Here is a 20,911-nt window from a genome sequence, read left to right on the forward strand (position 1 = left end):
GGCACGCAGGATCTAGTTCCATGACCAGGGATCAAACCTAGGGCCCCTGCATTGGGGGTGCGGAGTCTTAACCACTGGACCACCAAAGAAGTCCCCAAGGGAGCTTCTCCTTCAGAGACCCCCCCCCCAGAGAGAGAGAGATCCACACACACACCAGCCTCCCATGGACATTGTCCCTGTGTGGACCCCACCCCCTCCTGCAGGATGTTAAGACCATTTCATTTCCGCGAGGTCTGAAATGGCCCTCAGCCTCTTGTCCTCCGGTGGAAAAGGCCAGAGGGGAGTGAAGCCTCAGCGGGACTCTGTTCCCAGGCCCCAGCTGTCCTCTCAGAAGAACCAAACCGAGCCAAGGGATGCCAGTTCTTTATTAGGAGCAAAATAGGCCCTTTCCCACCGTGGTCTCCTTCCCAAACACGCTCTGCTGGGCCTTGACAGCCTTCGTCCATCATGGGCCACAGTGGGGAGTCAGCGGGCTGGCTGTTCTACAGGTCACTAGCTGTGATCCCAGGGAAGGTCCCCTCACGTCTCCTGGACTCATGGGTAAAAGGGGTGAACATACCAGGGGCAAAGCTGGGAGATTCTAGATGGAGGGGACAAGGGAAGGGGGAGTGGGGAGAGCTGACATGCCCAGGATGACCTCAGGGCAGAGATGGAGCAGGTCCGGAGCAGACCCAGATCCCTACCCTCCGATGGCAACCCTGCCCATTTCTGGGAGCAGTGGGTGTCCAGGGCGCAGTCCTTGAAGTACTCATGGCAGCAGGTGCAGAGGCAGGCAAGCAGGCACGTGTACTCCACAAAGTCCACCTTGCAATCCTCGTTGCTGTCCAGGACACTCATGAACTTATTGTGGTCACACTCCCGAAGCTCTGTCTGTGCAGGGCGGCGACGGCAGGGTGAGGAGGGCAGAACAGCCTGGTGCGCACATCCTGCTTCCCTCCCTCCCCTCCTGGGGGTCCCAGCCATCCAGACCCACCCCCCTCTGGGGGCCAACCTCAGCCTCCTTGTTCTGATCATTCACTGGTGTCAATGCCCCTCCCAAATCCTCTTCCTCAGATCATTTACGGAGCATCTACTACTTGCTACTGAGTGCCAACCCTGTGTCAGGGGTTCTTCACAGAGCTCCCACTCAGTCCTCCCAACAGGCGGGCCAGGCAGCCCTTGAGATAATCATCCTCCCACTTTACAGATGAGGAAACTTAGATTCCTGCTGTGCCCGTCCCCCTCCCAGCATCCCCTCCCCACAGTCTAGCTTCCACCCCCTTGCTGTCCAATGCTCAGAGCTCATCTCCAGGTGTCTCTTTGCAGAATCCGAGCAGTGCTTCCCATGGGGGCTCCCCCCAGGTGCTCACTGGGGTCCAGGTGGGCAGCTCCTTCTCTAGCAGTTCCTTGAGCTCTGCCTGGAAGAGCTTTACTTGTCTCCACAGGGCCCTGAATATTCCTAGAAGGTGCACACTATAGCAGCCACTGCCTGCTCCAGAGGCGCCATCCTCACTGTCACAGAAGAACAAGGGTGTGACTCACGGCAGAGGCCGAGTCAGACCCCCTGCTCAACTCTGCCCTCCGTGCGTCCCAGGGAATGCACCCAGACCTGACTTAATCCCCTGCAGCCTTCCCACCCCACAAGCTCCCCCTCCTCTGAGCAGCCCTCCCTGACTACACCAGCCCCTCCTCATTTATTTCCGGACTGCCCCCCTATTTCTGGACAGAGGCCTCATTTGCCCAACATCACTGCAAACTCCTCAGGGAGAGGTGCCCACCCTTTACCTACACCCCACACACTGGGGGTCCCTGAAGACTCCCTGATTCTCTCCACCTTTTCTCATCTGACACACAGTCCAGCTCTGTAGCACCCTCTGAGATATAGCCCCCTGGCCCCGGAAGCCTCATCGCCCTCAGGACCCCAGAGCTCCTGCACAAGGGAGCACCCTTGCCCCATGCTCCCGGCCTCAGGCCCTTGGCGAAGCTGGACCTTCTCAGGGAGAGTCAGGTCTCAGAAGAACCTCCACCGCCTCACCATGACTATCACCATCCCTCCTGTGCTGAACTCAGGAAAGCTGCAACCAAAGGAAAATCTGCCGTGACGCTCTATGCCTCTGACTAGCCGTGCAGCGGAAGATGAGACATTTACCCTGTCTGGGTCTCAGGTGCCTTATCTGTAAAATAGGGTTAATCCCACCTCACAGGCCTAGTCGGGGACCTGAACCAGTTGGTCTCTGGAGACAGCGAGCTCAGATATGTACCAATCTGTAATCTGCCCTCCCTGAGGCCATCCCCCGACCTCTGGGGCTCTTGAGACAGAAGGCTCTGCAGAGGGGTACCCCATTCTGTTAGAGGGGAAGCCCTTCCCAGAACTGCTCACCCACCCCCATTCCACGGGCCCCTCCCACCGCCTCCAGCCTGGAAAAATCCTAAGGCAGCCAGGAAGGCATGTGTTGTTTCCATGTGAGCCCAGTGATTCACTCCTGGTTCCCCCAGGGGACAGGAGTCCTGCAGCACGAGGCAGCCTGGGTCAAGGCTCTCTCCCTAATGATTTGGTCTCTGCCAGGCCCTGTAGATGGTCAGGATTGGGAGGGAAGAAGAATGGGTTTAAGTGCTGCCTGGGGTCTAACGCTTTGTGACAGCCCAGGATTGGAGTAGGGTTCCGGGTTCCCAGGAGAGGAAAGGGCCATGATCTCAGGGAATAGGGAACCTCAGAGGGGCCGAGCTGCCCTTTTGGGTTCCTGCCAGCCTGCCTGGCGCCACCACTGTTGCTTTGTCAGAAGCTCGGTGCCTGGAGACTGGAGGGAGTCCTCTCTTCCTCACAGCCCTCGCCCATCTCAACCCGTTGGCAGGAATGAAAGGTGTGGGCGAAGGGGAAGCTAACTGAGGGCAACAGCAGCATTTTAAGCCCATAGCCCTGACCCCTCCGCCAGACCCCAGCTCTGCACACCCCCTAAACCCAGGTTCCCCAACAGCCCCTCACTGTACAGGGGAACCCCTGAACCCATCATATCTGACTTCCTTCACCTCATCAGTCTCTGCTGTGGTCATGCCTCTGCCCCCAAGCCCAGACCCTGGGCCAGGAGACAGACCCGGAGCTGCCGGACACCCAGGGCAGGACCTAAGCAGCCAGCACTCACCACAGCTGTTGGCGTTTCAGCTGGAGGAGCCTAGAGACAGGGCATCCCTATTTGTAGCCTCCCAAGGAAGGAAGGGAGCAATTATGGGGGGCCCAAGTAGGTCAAGCTGAGGATACCCCCAGGGCCTCCCCTGCCTCCTTCCCTGGCCACCCCTATTACAGGCCCCACCTGCCCACCTTGCCATGCACCCATCAAAGGCCCCGTCTTGGCAGCAGACACCACCACCTCATCCTTTTCCCTTGGCCCTCCCGCAGAGCTGGGACCCGGGCACAGCCTCCTACCCATCTCTTTCCAGCGTGGTTAGAGAAGACAGGTCATTCGTCACAGCCATCCCCTATCTCTTTACTGTGAAAAGGCACCCCAGAAGACAAAGTGGGGGCACACTTTCGCCTCACCCCCAGAGAATCTCTCTTCCCGAGGGGATCTTGGCGTGCCCCTGGTTAAGCCCCCTCATTTACGGTGAGAGCACTGAGCCTGTGAGACACCCTCGCTGCCTGATCTCCAGATCGATGGTCCTTGGATGCTTTGGGCTGAGAACTGCCTGCTTCCCTGGGGAGATCACCAGTAGGATGTCTTTGAGACCTGGGAAGAAGGTGTGCTGCTCCTAGGGGCGCTTCCAGAAGCCTAGGCTGTGTTCTCCTGGTGCCCCCTCCTCCTCCCGTAATTCAGACTCACACCAGGGTGGCCTGGAGCTTGAGCTCCTAAGGCCTGTTTCCTGTCCTCCCTGGCTCCATTCAGCACCAAAGCCAAGTTCCTTGCACTCCCGTGGGGTGGGGGTAGATCTCCTCTGGTTTTTGGCTTAAGCATGTAGCCCTCTGGGGTCCCAGCGTTATGTGGGGTGTCCCCCTTGCCTCCCCTCCTCAAGCGAGCCCCTCCTCACTCCACACTCCGTCAAAGCCAAAGTCACTTTGGCTCAGTTTGGCTGATGCCGCCAGGGCATGGGGGGCCCCAGTGCCCCACTCACCTCCTGCAGTCTGCTTTCGCTAAGATTTTGATACCATTCCTTATCGCCTTGTGAGCTCTTCAACGCTTTGAAAAAGATGTCTTATTCTATCCAGCATTTTTTTTTTTTTTAAGCCAGAGCTGGCACAGACCACCAGGTTGCCAGAAATGGAAATCTTTTCATATCACTTCTCCCGCCCTCTTCCCTGGACCTGAGAGGTCCCTCCCCATTTCACAGAAAGAGAACCCAAGACCCAGAAGAGTGTGGGAAGGGGAAGAGGAGTCAACCCCCAGGCCTCTGAAGAAGTCCTAATACTTGTGGGGCAGCCAGAGAGCTCATGACACCTTGGCCTCGTCCCAGGCCCCCTGCACCCGAACCTCAACTGTGCCATCACCTCCCCGAAGACTCAGCCACTGTGGGTGAGGGGAGCAAGCAGAGGGGGGGCAGCGAAGGGAGGGCTGTGATTAACCCTGTTTTATAGGCAAGGAATTATGGGGAGTAGGGGACAGAAGCAGGGGCCAGAGTGGACCAGCAATTAATTCAGTTCTAGGTCAAGCCCTTGTTCCCACCTGTGACACCCCATCTCTGCCAACAGCCACCTCCCATAAGCAGGTCACCTCACCTCTCTGGGCCTCATTTTCCTCATCTGCCAATGACCAAGGAGAATAATGGTCATCACTTCATAGGATTGCTGTGAGGCTTAAAGGACTTCCTATGTACAAAGCTCATAGATAAATAGTGCCGGCACATGATAAGGGCATAAATGTTAACTGAGAGGTAGGTAACATGCCCAAGTCACACAACTAATTTGTGGCAGGGTGAGAGCCATTCATTTCTCGTGTGAATATTTAGAGGCACCTATCCTAAGCATTGGAGGTACAGCCATAAACAAAACAGACAAAAGCCCAGCTCTGTGGAGAGGACCATCTAATGCACACAACAGACAGTAACAAGTAAATAAATGTATGATGACCAGAGACATAAATGCTAGGAAGAACAATAAAGCAGGGCTAAGGGGAAAAATTGGTTGTGGGGCCTGGGGTACTTTCTATGGATGGTCAGGGAAGGGCCGGGCAGCCTGCTCCCAGCCTGAGTCCTTATCCCCCAGCCTTTCATGTTTCCAAGCCTGGCCACGTCTCTCTGGGATGCCTCACCTTTGTTTGCCCACTGGGAGAGGCTCCGACTGAGGTGGGGGGCAGGGAAGGCAGGAACTCACCCAGGGAGGCAACAGCTGAGGGGCGGGTGGGTGGACGGAGAGGTCTGGGTGCAGGCACTTTGGGGCTGGAGGACCCTCGTGGGAAGAACCCTAACTGGACCCTCACTCCAAGATCCACCACCCTCTTGCCTCCACCTCGAGCATGTCCTTTACCTTGCCTGGGCCTTAATTTTTTGCCTCCAGAATGGATTTGGAAGATTCCTACCCTGAGACTCCAATGTGAAAGTGCTTTGTATCACTTGCTGGTCCTGTGGACGGTGTCAGGGCAGAGGTCTCAGAGTCTAACTCAACAACCACACGCTAAGTCCCCTCGATGGGAGCAGCAGGGAGAGAACCAGGCCTTTCCCCCCCGCCCCTCCCCCAGGTCATTTTGTCCAGCCTTCTGCATCCCCACAGGCTAGGGGCAGAGCTGCAGCCTTTCTTATCTTACTTTCCCAAGTTGTTCTTATAGGGATTGGAATCTTCCTGCCCTGCTGGGAGTTCTTCCCCAGCATCTACCCTGAATCCCCCAAATGCACATGACACTAGCCGCCCCTCTGAGGCCCAGACAGGGAGCGTCCTCCTCCTTTCCCACCCTCTGCTGTCCACACTGTCCACTTGATTCTCTACCTGGGAGTGGAGCCCAACACCCTTGGTCTCTCACCGGAGCTGCCCCACTGCAGATGTGGAGGACTGTCCCCCTCTCTCTCATCCTCTCTCCCTGCCTCTCTCCCCAACTATCACCACCATCACCTTACAAAAGCCTCTGGGAAACCACCTGGCACCGTGAAAGTCAGTGTCTGGTTCTTCACCTCAGGGAGAAATAAGATGAAGTGTCCTAGAGCGTCTGGACATTCCTGTGCTTATGCCAAAAGGACCTGGGCTCGAGAGACAAGGTGACACCTCCCCAATCTCATAGCCCCTTGGGGGTCAATGAACCTCGTCACACTGATTCATCTCCTTTCTCATCATCTGAGCCCAAGGTAGGGAGAGTGTGGGAGGGGGTATTTGATTACTCAGGCTGGAGCCAGGGAGGCCTTTGCTACAGAATTAGGGGACGGGGGTGGGGAGAGGATCTGAATTGGGATCGAGGAGAGCCTGTGGGGCTTAGACCTACAGGCTCTCCTTGGTCTTTTGAGGACCAAGTCAATGCCTGACTGCCCATTTCCCAGATGGGAGCATTGAGTTAGAGGGGAGACCAAGTGACCTAAAGGTGGGAGCATGGGGAACCCTGTTTCAGTCATTCCCCTGCCTCAGAATCCACGTTTGCCTTCAGTCTCTCTTTTCTTGGAGGGTCAATAGATTGCAGGGATAGACCCAAAAGAACAGAGAGCAAAGTGACAGTAGGACACTATGGGAGGTGACATATGGATCCCTGAGGCTCTCCTCCCTGCCGCAATTCCAGGAGGAAGTGAGAGAGAATCTGGCCAGCGGGCCTTTGAACAGCACCATTTTCTGGACCCTCCTCGTCTCTTCCTCAGCAGGGAGATTTGCAGGAAGGGGCAGGATGAGGGAAGATTATTGAGACCAGCTAAGAATGTCACGTGTTTGTTAGTCTGTCAAATATACAGAACGAAATTAGTCCCATCTGGTGCCTAGCCAGCCGGGGAAAGCTCCAGAGGCAGCCAGCCAATTCCAGTATCCACCAGCCAGAACAGCCCCAGAACCTGGAACTGAGCCCCAGCAGAAGCCGGGATCCACTGTAAGCAAACAGACTACAGTCGTGCAATCACCAGCAAGTGGACCCATTTCCCCGTGGATTCAGGATTGAGACGCCAAGAGAATCTGGACTCTGCCCAGCCAAGTCCCCTTCATCTCCTAGGCTTTGGAGGAAGGGGAGGAAGGCCCAGGCTGCCACCCCCGTGTCCCATAGGGGTGAGGCCCTTTCTTACAACCTGGGTCAAGTCCCAACACTACTCATTTAACCTCTCCCAGCCCCTATTTCCTCCTCTGTGAAATGCAGAAACTAATAACACAACCCTCATCCAAGTGCTATGAGGATTCAGTGAGATGATGCTAGAACAGGCCTAGCAGAGAGCCTGGCCGGAGGGAATGCTCCATGAATGGCAGATGCTGCTTCCTCTCTGTTTCCTTATCTGTAAAAAGGGCCTAATGATAGCTCTTTTGGGGGTTACCATGAGGCTGAAGTGACAGAGAGCATGAAAGAAGCTTTGGGAACTGCTGTGGAAATGTTAATTACCACTATGATGAGTCCCTGACCTATATTCACTGGCTCCTTTTCCTATAGGATATTAGGAAAGTGGCCTTCTCTCTTTTCATTGCCAAGGCCTGACCAGCCTTGCCTCATCAGCCCCAGATGTGCAGTTAGAACAGTGAGAATAAGCAGTGTGTCCCAGAACCTTCTCACTCCTTTCTGTCTTTGGGGAGCTCTTTTCTGAGCTACTCTGTAAGCAGTTCCCAAGCATCAGAGCTTCCCAGGGAAGTAAGAAAAGTAAGAAAACAATTCAGAAAAATATTGTCTATTGCTTGTCTGCTATCCATCCCTCCCTTTCCTTATTATTAAAACCCTTTTTCTTTTCTTTCAAAGTGTCAACATGCCCAGCTAAAAATACTTGGTCACAGCTAGGACTAGCCATATTACATAGTTAAGGCCAAAGAGATGTAAGTAGAAATCTTTGGAGAGAGTATTTCTTGCATAATAAAAAGGCAAAGTCTCCTGAGGGAAAGTTTTCTGCACCCTATACTTCCTCTGTCTCTTAGCCTGGAATATGGACAGTGAGACCTGGAGGTAGAGCAGCCATCTTGCGATCATGAAGCAACATGCATGAGGGAAAAAGCATACATGCTGTAGATTACAGAGCAAAAAAATCGGTGTCATATGACATCTCTGGGCCCCTGAACCAACCTTGAACTAACCCTGAACTGCCTGTCTCAGATGTCTTGTTATGTAAGACAATTAAAGCCACTGTTAGTCAGGTGATCTGCAACTCAAAGCTTAATAAATTCATAAAGCAGAGTCCTCAAACAAAAGAATCTAAAATGTGGAATTGACCAAGTGGAGGAGGGAAGACAGTGAGATATGAGGACCCAGTATGTGCAGGCTGAAAGTTAAGGACGTTTGTTATGAAATGACAAGATATTTAGTCAAATTGTCCCCTGATGTATCTTGGGATGCAGACCAAATGGAAACCTAGGTGTAGCGATAGAGGAAGTGGTAGGAAAAGCTTAGAAAATCAGCATGAGTTGGCTCCATGAATCTTTCATCAAAGACCTGAAAGAGAAAGAGGCTTCTATTACAAAAACCTAAAGCAGGTGTTACTGGCTTTGGGACAAAGCCATGGGTGAAAGCTAGAAGGATCTCAAGAAGATTCCTAGTAATAATTTGAAGGGCAGTGAGGAAATTGTTACTGGAGAATTGTTACTGAAGAAAAGGCAACCCCTATTACGTAGTGGTGGAATGTCTGGAAACACTACTATCCATAGTAATGTGGAAAATAGAAAGATTACATAATGAACTCATGGATTGGCTAAGGAGATTTTTGGACAGAATACTGAAAATGCCAATTGGCTTCTTCTGGCTGCCTATGGTAAAATATGAGAAGAAAGAGATGAACTAAAGAAGGAACTCTTCAATTCTGAGTAGAATTTAGAGGAAATATAGAGAGCCCAGGACAGTCTTTCCAGGCAGCAAATGGCTCTCAAAGTAATAAATGGCCTCAGGGAAAAGATCAAATCCACAGCCCTGCCAACCAAAAGGGCCTCAGGGGTAAGATAAAGTCAAAGATGAGATCTTTCATGGAAACTTCAAAAAGATTAAAGGGCAATTCTCAGCTCTCAGATAAACAACTCGGCTTCTAGGGACTTCCCTGGTGGCGCAGTGGTTAAGAATCTGCTTGCCAATGAAGGGGGACACGGGTTCAATCCCTGGTCTGGGAAGATCCCACATGCAGCGGAGCAACTAAGCCTGTGCACTACAACTACTGAGCCCGCACACCCTACAGCTCACACATCTCAACTACTGAGCTGCAATTACTGAAGGCCGCATGCCTAGAGCCCATGCTCCCCAACAAGGGAAGCCACTGCAATGAGAAGCCCGTGCACCACAATGAAGAGCAGCCTGCACTCACCACAACTAGAGAAAGGCCATGCATAGCAACGAAGACTCAACGCAGCCAAAAACAAAAACAAACAAATAACACCAATAAGTCTTCTAATAATTTTAGTAGTGTGTCTCTTTCAGGCAAGAGGGCCTTTAAGAATCATAAGGGCATTTTCTAACAGCTCTCTAGCTCTAAGGTACAGAAGGCCAGTCTCAAAGAAATTTGTAAATATGTTTTTTTGTCTAATTAAGTGAATTATAAGTTGATACACAGGAAGCCCACAACATTTTTTTTTTTTTTTTTTTTTTTTTTGCGGGCCTCTCACTGTTGTGGCCTCTCCCGTTGCGGAGCACAGGCTCCGGACGCGCAGGCTCAGCGGCCACGGCTCACGGGCCCAGCCACTCCGCGGCATGTGGGATCTTCCCGGACCGGGGCACGAACCCGTGTCCCCTGCATCGGCAGGCGGACTCTCAACCACTGCGCCACCAGGGAAGCCCTGCTCACAACATTTTTAAAGGCATTATATCATCTTGGACTGAAAGGGATAGAGACAGCTCAAAACAAAAAAAGTTTTGACTCTTTAACTGAGCCAACCAGGTGACAGGGCATCACTGAGCAATTAAAATATTGCCAACAAGCAAAAAAGTTTACTGAGTATAAAACTAAAAAAGGTAGAGAGTCCTCCTGGGCCCAAGAGACCCACGACGGGAACCACGAGCTCTATATCAGGACCATGCTGGGGAGCCCTGGAAGAAGTCGTTGCACGTGATAGTGACGAGGGCCAGGGAGAGAGCATACTCCTGGAAGTCCACCTCCTGGTCTCTGTTCTTATCCAGATCACCCATCATCCTCTTCAGGCCCTCCTCATCCACCTTCTTCTGAAAGTGAGAGACAGTGGGGTTATCACCAAGCTGCTCTCATGGGTCAGAGCCCAGGTCTCCCTCCACACTGGGCAGCCAGGTATGTGGTGGGCAGGGAGCCCCTGGGAGCCACTAGGAGGCCCCCTGAGTGAGGACAGAGAGAAGTGCATCAGTGGGAGTCTCCGGCTCCCCTTGCTGGGAGTGGGGAGCACGCCAGGCATTCCCTAGGCACAGGATCAGCTCTCCTCCCCACAGGAGCCCAGCAAGGTGGGCATAACCCCCAGTTTGCTGAGGAGGAAACTAAAGCTTTCTGAAGCCACCACCACTCCCCATCACCAGAAAAGTGAACTCAAAAAAGGTGGACCCTTTTTTATACCAGACAAAATGAAACCAAATTAGAAAAGTGTGACCAAAACAATTTTTTAAAGAAAGAAGGACATGCCTCATACGTCCAAAGCCTGAGACCTGACTTTGGGATTATCCAGGAGTCAGCAAGGGAAGGGCGAGAGACAAGTTGAGAGTTGACGGCATTTCTCTGAAAAATATCTCAGGGTGTGTGTCTTAGTTGGGCTTTTCTCTCCCTACACACCTTCTTAGTTTGGCATATAAATATGGAAAACGAAAGAGAGAGAGAGAGAGAGAGATCACATGTGAGAGCTGTGTAATCTTGAGCCGGTCTCTTCCCCTCTCTGGGCTCTGACAGCACACCAATCCTCTGGAAAGCTGCTGGGAAGAGCCAGCAATAGAGCACTCACACACAGGCCTCACTCTCACTCCATGGAGGGCTCAGTCCCACCCTGGTGTCTGCGTCAGCAGGCACCCTCAAGGAAGGGAGAAGAGATTCAGCCTGTGCCCCTGCACACACACACACCAGGACCCTCCCCGTCCCAGGCCGGGCCCACTCACCCCCACAAAGCTGGACAGCTCCTTGTGCAGAAGTTTCTTCATCTCCCCCTCACTCAGCTTGAACTTGTCACCCTCTTGGCCAGAGTACTTGTCGAAGGTGGTGACCATCACAGCCAGCGCCTACTCCAGAAGACTGGACATCTTAGATCTGGGTCTGCAGAGCTGGCAAGTAATGGAGACGCCTCAGCACAGCCTGCAGGACACACTTCTGCCCCAAACTGCCTCTCCGAGCCCCTCTCTGAATGGGCAAGCAGGGTTGCATCTCCCGCTCGGCCTATGGCTCCCTGGGCAGGGGCCATACCTCCACCTCACACTGCGGGCAGATGCTAGACCCTCCTCTGTATTTGGAAGGGCCTCATGTCTCCTCCCATCACACTTGGGGCCCACCCCTGAGTGCAGGGCTCCCTTCTCTGAGCATCTGTGGAAAGGAAATGACAGGGTGGCCAGAGTCCCATTTGGGATCCTCTCTGTGCAGCTCCTTCCACAGGCCAGTGGGCTCTGTGCCAGCGCTGCAGAGACGGGCATCTCCATGGGCTAGTCAGTGGGGCTCGCTGGGCTCTGGCAGTGGCCATGGCTACGGCCCAGGGGTAGAGGTTCCCCGAGGAGTCAATTCCTTCCTCTGCCAGAGGGTGTCGCTCTCCCATCTAACTGGAAGCTCCCTTGGGCGGGCTCATATTCTCCCTCAGACTAGGGGCTCTCACCGGGTAGGGAATGTGTGTCCCCTCATACTGGAGGTCCCTGAGCAGGGTTGTTGGCTCTATGCAGACAGGGCATGAGTAGGGTGGAGGCAACCGAACACCCTCCCCACCAGGAAGCATCTTATTGGGACTGGAATTAAAGAAATTAAAAGCCCAGCACTCTGGGATCAGGGAGGAATCTAAGACCAAGGACAGACCTCGGAGGTCATTGTTTCCAAGGCTCTGCCTCTGAGAATGGTCACACCACCCCAGGAGGGTTAAGCGGGTCCCAGGGTGAGGCCAGAGGAGCTGGCACCAGAAGCGAGAAGAGCCCCGGGCCCATCCTGCCAGCCCTGCCTTTGGGAGGTAAGAGAAGACAGGAAGAAGCAGTGGGCAGGAACCCAGGCGGGCCTGCATGCTTGAGATCCCTGGCTCTGGTTCCTCAGTCCTGCTGGAATCCAGGACTTTGCAAAACAACAAAAACAAAACCCAAACAAACCCAGGATCCTCCTTTAAAGCACCCATCCCATCCTCACCCGCCCCACGCACGCTTCATACTCCTGGGCCTAAAGCCCCAAGAAGTGCCTCTAGACTGACAGCCGGACTGCAAGACCCAAGAGAGAGCCTCAGAGTAACCCCTAAACACCACAGAGGAACCTGGAAAAGACCTCAGTCTGACACTTCACAGGAGGTCCCCCCAGATGCAGAGACCCACAGAGTCCCCAGGCCTCTTCCACCAAGGGAGCCAGAAGGAGACAGAGATCAAGACAAAGGGACAGACAGCACAAAGTAGCACAGCACTGTAAATCAACTATGCTCCAATAAAAATTAATTTAAAAAAAAAAAGACAAAGGGACAAAGGTAGAGACCCATGAGGGTCGGCCCCACCCAGCCCTCAGCAGGACAGAGGTACTCACCAGACCTGATAGCAGAGAGACACCCCTGAAGGAAAGCAAAGGGCCAGGTGCCCAGAGTGGGGATTTATATGCCAGCCCCACTGGCCCCCAACATTATATTTTAAGGAAACCAAATCTGCCCTAATCTGATTCTGCCAAAGCCTGGCCTCCTGCCACTTCCAGCCCCGTCCGTCCCAGAGACTGGCCAGCTGGCCAGCTCAGCTCGGGGAGAGCTCTAGGCTGGCCAAGGGCAGCCCCTCCCCCAGCCCCACCCAGGCCACAGAGGGGAGTGGGAGGTGTCATGGGGAATGGGTAGCCTGGGCCCAGGGCAGGGGAGACAACCCCTGTTTGCAGGGCCTGGTGACTCAGGCCAGGCTTTGTTCTCATGACACACGCCTGAGAGTCACAGCTCACTGGTGTGTCAGTGGCTGCAGGTGCCCGCTGGGACTGCACAGGCCTGTGTATGTGTGCTGGAGAAGCCAGAAGGCACCTGGGGGGGGCATCAGGAAGAAGAGGGCAGGAGTCACCTCAGGGAATGAGGGAGACAAAGTCACTGTTTTGGTTTAATATTTATTTGGCCGCACAGGTCTTAGTTGCGGCACACGGGATCAAACGTGGGCCCCCTGCATTAGGAGCGCGGAGTCTTAGCCACTGGACCACCAGGGAAGTCCCCAAAGTTACTTTTAATAGCCGGCACCAGAATACCTTTCAATGATGTAACAGGTAAAGTGGGTGTGCTTAAACATACCTGGAAAGACCCCCTTCGGGTAGGAGGGGGTCTGGCAGGAGGCAGGAAGGCAGTGAGAGATGGATGGAGATGGCTCTGTCATAGTCAGCTGGGGTAAGCAGCAGTCTGTGGTGTGTAAGGACGCCCCAGGAGGGTTGAAGGGAAGGGAGAGGAGAAAACTCGGGCCTCCTGCAGGTTGGGAGGTGGGCAGGTGACGAGGGACCAGACAGCTCCCCAAGCCCGGTGGCCAGGCCTGGGTGAGGCCACAGTCTCCCTCACCCCACTCCTCCAGGCCCCTCCCCAGAGAAAGGCAAACACTGAGGCCTTTCAGGACCCAGCCCAGGGAAGGGGCTTTCAGAGAAGAGCAGGCTTCACGCTGCCCCTTCCCAGGCCCCCCTCGCCTACTGCCCCAATCCAGTCCCGGAACCACACTTCCTGTGGGCCCAGCTCCCCTCCCCCCTCCAGATGTCCACCAGCTTCTTTCCCCTCCCCCAGCATCCCTAGTCCTAGGTGACTCACCCGTGGTTCCAGGCCCAGATGCCCAGGCAGCGAGTCAGAGGCACCGCTCTCCTCTCCGAGCGCCAGGGCAGCCGCAGTCCCAGGGCAGTAGGTGGAAATCCCAACCCAGCTTGGGAGGAGAGAACACTGGCACAGACACCCCTCATCAGGGCCACCCGGGGAGCTTTGGATCATGATACCACAGAGAAGCTCAGACTGAGCACCCACAGAGGATCAGACATCAAGCCAGGCTGCTGTCTTCCTGCAGGCCACCGTGGGACTTGGAGGCAACCTGAGCGGCGTAGATGAAGTCAGGCCTTGGAGCCACCAGCATCCTCTCCCACACCTTTGCAAACCACCCAGTGTCCCTCCTCCCCAAGGCACTTGGGCCCCTCATGCTACCGCTCTTCCCCATCAAAACCTACTTCAGACCGAGCCTGGAATAAAAGCTGTTCACCCTGAGGTTAAAGACTCCTGGGGTGCAATGCATTGCTTTTTACAGCACTTCTTCCATTTTAACTGAGGACTTCAGCAGACGCCACTTCTGCTCAGAAACTGCACTGGTGTCCCCATGGCTCCTGCTGGCAGTGAAGTGCTTCAGGCTTTGGCCCCCACCTACGTTCCAACCTCCCGTGCATATCCCCTAACAGCCTGCTCACTGTGCCTGAGCACATGGAGGTACGTGCACCTGGCGTGGCCAAGACTCCGTTCACGTTCACCCTTCTGCTCAGAATGTGCCCACTCACCGCACCCCTTCCTGCTGATACCCACCTATCCTTGAAAGGCCGGTTTAGTGCCCGCGACCTCACAGAGCCTGCCCCAGATTCTGTCTCTACCTGCTCTGTCCCATCCCAAGCCTCCTTTTGTCCTGTGTGCTCAGAGCATTCTGCTCTCCATTGAATCACTCGTGTACTTGTCTTCTCTCGCCCTCACGCCCGCATGGTGAGCTCACAGGGCAGGGACTGCATGAACCAAGGGTCTTGCCCACACTGGCTGCTAATCGGGAGTTTATGGTGACCGAATGGGGTGTGGCGTGCTGGGGGCAGTATTTAGGAGCCAGGGGGCCTTCCCAGCTCCCCAGATCACATCACTGATTATGCTACCAAATCATAACTTCTCCTCTGGATCCCAGGAGTGGAACTGAGGCACTGGGTTGGAAAACGGAGCTTCAGGGAGTTCTGAGTCCCTGAGAAGTGACTGCAGGAAACATCAGGCTCCGAGACCCAGTGAGGGAAGGAGCAGAGCAAACTCCCCAGCGGGCAGAGATGGAGACTGGGAGAAAAGGTCTGAGAAAAATAGAGTCAAAGAAACAAAGGGACTGTGAGGGAAAAGAGAAGAAGACCAGAAAGATGAGAGAGAGAGAGAGAGAGAGGGCAAGAGTGCCACTGATTGCTAGTGGCACTACCTGGACACCTGTCCTTAAGTAGGAACTGAGGCCAGGACAGTGCCCATCAAGGGGCCATATTCCTGAGACTGATGAAAATCACATAGTTTGCCACTAACTTGCTCTGTGATCTAGAGCAATTCCCTCCCCCTCCTGGCATTGGATAGACCGACCCCTAGATTCCAATCCCGCTCTACATTCTCCACTTCTCCATGAAGGCAGAGAAGCCAGGACACAGGCAGGCAGTGGGCACATCCTGGCAGTGACTGTGCCCATGCCCAGACTGGGAAGCTGAGTGTCTGTTTTCCGTCTGTCCCCTCGCCCCAGCTCCAGGTGCCAGAGGTTTCCCACCAGCGGCTCCTGGGCTTTGCCTGTCTTGTTTATGCCTCCTGGTGGTTGCGACATGTCATTGCAGGCTGGTCTCTGGGCTCTCCTTTCCCTCTGTCCTGTCCGGGTCTGCCAGTTCTTGCCCTGCCCTGCTCCTGACTCAGGCAGGAGTAGGCAGTGCTGATTCATCTCCAGCGAGGCTTCCCACACCCACACCTCTCACACATGCCTGATGCATGAAGTTTTTCCAGCCCAGGTAGACTTCTAAGATGGAAGCTGTATGCCTGTAAACTGTTTAAAAGCCACAGGGAGGGGGCAGGAGGGAACTAAGTGGCAGAAGTGAGGGGCTGAACACTGCCAAGCTCTGCCAACCCGCCCACTATCCCGGAGGCAGCTTGGTAGGAAGAGAAATGGTCTTGCTGTTGGGGCCCTGGCTTTCTCCTGACTTACCGCGGGACTTTGGGGGAGCTGCACCAACCTCTGAGCTTAAACTTTTTCACTACAAGGATCCCTTTTATTCTTCTTCTCCACCCCCACCCCCAGATCCCCGCAAATCTGCTTTGAGATATTTTATCTTAATGAATTGCATGAAATAATTTATCTACTATCCCCTGACAGCCTGCTCAGCATGAGAGAACCTGCGTTATCACACTGGGTGTGGGTTGTTCTGGATCTGCCGTGTGTAATGCATTTGTCATTCCCTTTGCTGGAGGGGTGCAGACTGACATTATGGGGCACCTGCTGTGTGCTGGGTAACTGTCCGTATATCATCCCATTTAATTTACCCAACAATCCCAGGAAATTGGTACGATCTTACCCCACTTTACAAAGGAGAAAATTGAGGCTCAGGGAAGTTTTCCCAAGCTCACACAATGAATGAGGCATGACTTAAACACAGGTGGTCACAATGGTCAACCTCCCCTATAATGTCCAATCATCAAGGATCAACAAGAGGGGCTTCCCTGGTGGTGCAGTGGTTAAGAATCCGCCTGTCAATGCAGGGGACACGGGTTCGAGCCCTGGTCCGGGAGGATCCCACATGCCGCGGAGCAACTAGGCCCATGCACCATAACTACCGAGCCTGCGCTCTAGAGCCCTCGAGCCACAACTACTGAAGCCCGCGTGCCTAGAGCCTGTGCTCCGCAACAAGAGAAGCCACCGCAATGAGAAACCCGTGCAGCAACGAAGACCCAATGCAGCCAAAAATTAATTAATTTCTTTTTTTTTTAAATAGAGACGTTCTAAGCGATCAATGTATAATACTAGGAAATCGTTGTAGCAGAGAAGTTAAGACGTTAGATTCTGAGTTTGAATCTTGAGTCCACTGTATTCTAGCTCTATTGATCAAGATCTTTCAGCTGTAAGAGACAGGAGTTCAAGGCAACCTCACTGAAGATAAAAGGGGATGTATCCTGTCACATGACTGGTAAGAATCACTGTGATAATTCACAGGATCAATGAACCACAGCCTTGGGGGCTAGAACAGGGAACTCAACACCACCCATCCAGCCAGCCAGCCTTCTCTCATCGCTGTTTGTCTCTCTTTGCATGTTGGCTTCACTCTTCCTATAGCAGGGTCTTTCTATACAACAAGGAACGTGGCCACAGATTACTCCAGCTTTGTAGACCCAGTGTCCGTATATCTCAGGAAGAGCTCTGATTGGCCCTGCCTGGTTCATGTACTCAGATGTGGACCAATCCCTGTTTCCAGGGTTTTATAAATGGCCAGCGTGGTCAGGTACCCAGCCTACAGTCAAGGATCTCTTTCCAAAAGAAGGAAGCAAGCTACCGCAGTCACTACACTAGCCATGTGACCTTACAAACATGACTTAACCTCCCTCTAGGAATCAGTTTCCTCTCCTGTAACATGAGGATACTATCACCCACCTCACAGATCAGATGAGATAACGCATGTAAAGTACCTAGTGAGCACTCAGTGAATGTTATTAGATACAGCAGAAGAAGAAACCACGACCTACAGTTAGAATCAACATCATTGCCGAGATGGGGTCATCTGACATGTCAGCAACACAAAACCATGATCAAAACTCACACATCCACTGAAACACAAGGATGATACTCTACTCCCAGTTTCCCTGTCAACACTTACAAGTTTTGTGAGCCCTCATTTTTTCATCTGCTAGTGTGAGGTGTTAACAGTTTAATACAAACTAATAAAGAAAATCTTAAAATTGAGGAAAGTCTGCTCATTTGCTTCATTCATTCTGCTATCTTGGAAATGATCTTGTTTTCCCCAGTATAATTGGCAAAACATCTAGGACCCACTTCAAATATAGCAGAGTTTGGTGACAACATAGGCTGACCTAGTTCAATGCCTCCCTATACTCCATCTCATGGATAAGGAACTCCCTACATGGGGGTAGATACACACATCATCATCATCCCAACTTACTCAGGATATTAAGATCACCCACCTCCAGTTATCCTGGCTCTTTATTCACCAACCAGCCTCTGGTTTGTATTTGGATTCTCACAGAAACTTTCCTTCTGGGAAGAAATTGAGCTCATTTCTATAATGTTTGTGTTTAACCACACAGTTGTAAGAATGCACAAGAATTAGTCTCTCGGAACAAGATCATCCCTAAGTGAAGTAATAAAGAAAAACTTTCTGAACCTGCCCAGCTTGTGGCTAGATAAACATCTGATTCTAAGATGGAAAGAGGGCAGCAGTCAGGTAGAGGGGAAGAAACTCAAGTGTACTGAGTATTTACTCTGTGTAGACATTGTTTCAAGTTCTACACATACATTACCTAATTTAATCCTCCCAACCTCCCTATAATGTGGGGAATGTCTGTGATTGATACATCAGGAAACAGAAACTAAGGGGGTTAAGTGTAGAGCCAGGACTGGAACTCAGGTTGGACTGACTGCAGAGCACCACTCCTCAATCACCCTGCCTGCCTGCCTCTCCTCCGTCCGAAGTTCCTTTTCTGGTCACTTGCCTGGTTCCTCTTCTCCCTACCCCTGCTGGTAGGGCTGACATTAGTCTCATACCCTTTTCTCTCTTGCTTGCTTCCCTCTGTCTCTTTTCTCTCTCTCCCTCTTTCCCACAGCATCATCACCCTCCCAGTTTAGACAACTCCTAAAATGAAAGGGTATGAATCTGCATTCAGGAAGCTCCACCCTCCCAGTCCCAGGCTCTCACTGCTCCCCTGGTCATCCAAGCCCCAACATGGGCATCATCCTGCCTTATTCTGTAGAACCCCAGATCCAGCCAAGCAGCCTCTCCAGCTCAGGTCCTCACTGAACACACACAAAGGGCTGCTTGGTTTGTCTTGGAACCTCACCTGGCCGACCCTTCCTCTCTGTGCTTGTAGCTAGAGGCTCACCGCAGCTGTCCTGGGAGAGCAACTTCCTGGCCATTCTCTTCCGGGACCCCACTCTCTCCCTTCATCCATTCTGATCTCGTAGCTATCTAGCTATCCATTCTATCCCCTACTTGCTCAAAAACCTTCTGGGTCTCTCCATTGACCATCACATCATTTAAACTCTTCAGTGTGTATGCGTAATCTAAAAAGAAATGATACAAATGAACTTATTTACAAAACAGAAACAGACTCACAGACTTATAGAGAATAGAACTTATGGTTACCAGGGGGGAAGGGTGGAGGGAAGGGATAGTTGGGGAGTTTGGGACTGACATGTACACACTGCTATATTTTAAATGGATAACCAACAAGGACCTACTGTGTAGCACGGGGAACTCTGCTTAACGTTATGTGGCAGCCTGGATGGGAAGGGAGTTTGGGGAAGATGGATACATGCATGTGTATGGGTGAGTCCCTTTGCTGTGCACCTGAAACTATCACAACCATGTTAATTGGCTATACTCCTAAATAAAATTAAAAGTTTTTAAAATAAATAAATAAATAAACTCCAGTGTGGCTCTCAAGGGTACAACCCTCTGATTAATTATTTATTCATGCACACAACAAATGTTAATTAGATAGTGGCACTGCACTAGGCCCTGGGGATACACTGGTGATCGAAAAAAACAGACACATTCCTTGCCCTGGTGGGGCATGTAATCAAACGAGGAAGACAGGAAATAAATGTAAATTATAAGTTGTAGTAAGAGCTATGAATGAAAACCAGTGTGTGCAACGATAGAGAATCATCATCTGGGTAGGGTGGTCAGGAAACGGCCTGCTAAGGAGGAGATCTTTCATCTGAGACCTGAGGGATAAGGAGTTCCCCACACGGGCATAGAGGATGCGCATTCCAGGCACTGGACCAGAGATGAGGGAGTTTGGGGTGTGAAAGAAGCAAAAGAAGACCAGTGTGGGTGGGGCATGAATGGCGAGGGAGAGAATGGCATAAGATGGAATTGCAGGGCTTCCCTGGTGGCACGGTGGTTGAGAGTCCGCCTGCCGATGCAGGAGACACGGGTTCGTGCCCTGGTCCGGGAAGATCCCACATGCCGCAGAGCGGCTGGGCCCGTGAGCCATGGCTGCTGAGCCTGCGCGTCTGGAGCCTGTGCTCCGCAACGGGAGAGGCCACAACAGTGAGAGGCCCGCGTACCGCAAAAAAAAAAAGACTCCACCCTTCCACTGCAGGGGGCACGGGTTCAATCCCTGGTTGGGGAAGTAAGATCCCGCATGTAGTGCAGCACAGCCAAATAATAATAATGATAATAATATAAAATAAATGATAAAAAAAATTAAAATGGCAGAGTAGAGATTTTTTTTTTTTTATTTCTCCACTTTGGAAGTTCCCTAAGAATAATCAAACAAAACAAAACGTAGAGGAGGGAAAGACCATGCTTAATGAAACTTGTATAACTCCAAACCACAAATCATAAGGGCACCTGCCAAATGCCAAATGTGTGGATCTGAGCAAGGGCCCTACATGAAAGCAGAAACATGCTGCTCAAACCCTTGGGTTTGAGAACACCCCCTTAAAAGGATAGCCAATGTCCCTTTGATTGAAGCAATGGTATTTGAGGCTGAGAACAAGCTGAAAAGAGGTCTCACTGAGGAGAGATCTTCCTGCGGAGACCTAGTTTGACACCTCAGGACAACAGGGAAGGGATAGCTTAAGAAGATACTATGCTGGCATGACATTCCTATTGCCTTGTGACATGGCCTCCTAGTCTAGAATGCCACCAGAATGAACTGGGGTAAAGCAGGAAAGGAGGCAGAGAATGTCAGACTGTACACCACCAACTTTGACTGTGATGCAACCCTACCTCACAAATGCCAAAAATTGAAAGTAGATATGTGCCTCCACACACCACCAGGTACCATCCCAGCCCACTACACTCCCACCCCACTCTACAGCACACCATCCTTCAGGCA

General features: G+C 52.4%; 3 protein-coding genes across 3 annotated transcripts in view; all 3 read right to left on the reverse strand.

Moving 5' to 3' along the window:
* The window catches only part of S100A8 (S100 calcium binding protein A8), a 114,157-nt gene that overhangs the window by 67,195 nt on the left and 26,051 nt on the right, over positions 1-20,911 (reverse strand). The gene's annotated exons all lie outside the window — the stretch shown is intronic.
* On the reverse strand, positions 524-1,486 carry S100A3 (S100 calcium binding protein A3). The gene is given in 3 exon segments (XM_067036361.1): positions 524-870; positions 1,350-1,411; positions 1,414-1,486. Coding segments are annotated over 3 exon segments (471 nt in total). The 3' UTR covers positions 524-534.
* S100A2 (S100 calcium binding protein A2) lies at positions 9,949-13,659 on the reverse strand. The gene is made up of 3 exons (XM_067036375.1): positions 13,406-13,659; positions 11,085-11,246; positions 9,949-10,196 (listed from the first exon to the last, which is right to left on the reverse strand). The coding sequence occupies exons 2-3, from the start codon at positions 11,190-11,192 to the stop codon at positions 10,044-10,046; spliced, it is 261 nt and encodes an 86-aa protein (XP_066892476.1). The 5' UTR covers positions 11,193-11,246; positions 13,406-13,659; the 3' UTR covers positions 9,949-10,043.

Source organism: Kogia breviceps, chromosome 1, assembly GCF_026419965.1.
Source record: "Kogia breviceps isolate mKogBre1 chromosome 1, mKogBre1 haplotype 1, whole genome shotgun sequence".
NCBI classification, from domain to species: Eukaryota; Metazoa; Chordata; class Mammalia; order Artiodactyla; family Physeteridae; genus Kogia; species Kogia breviceps.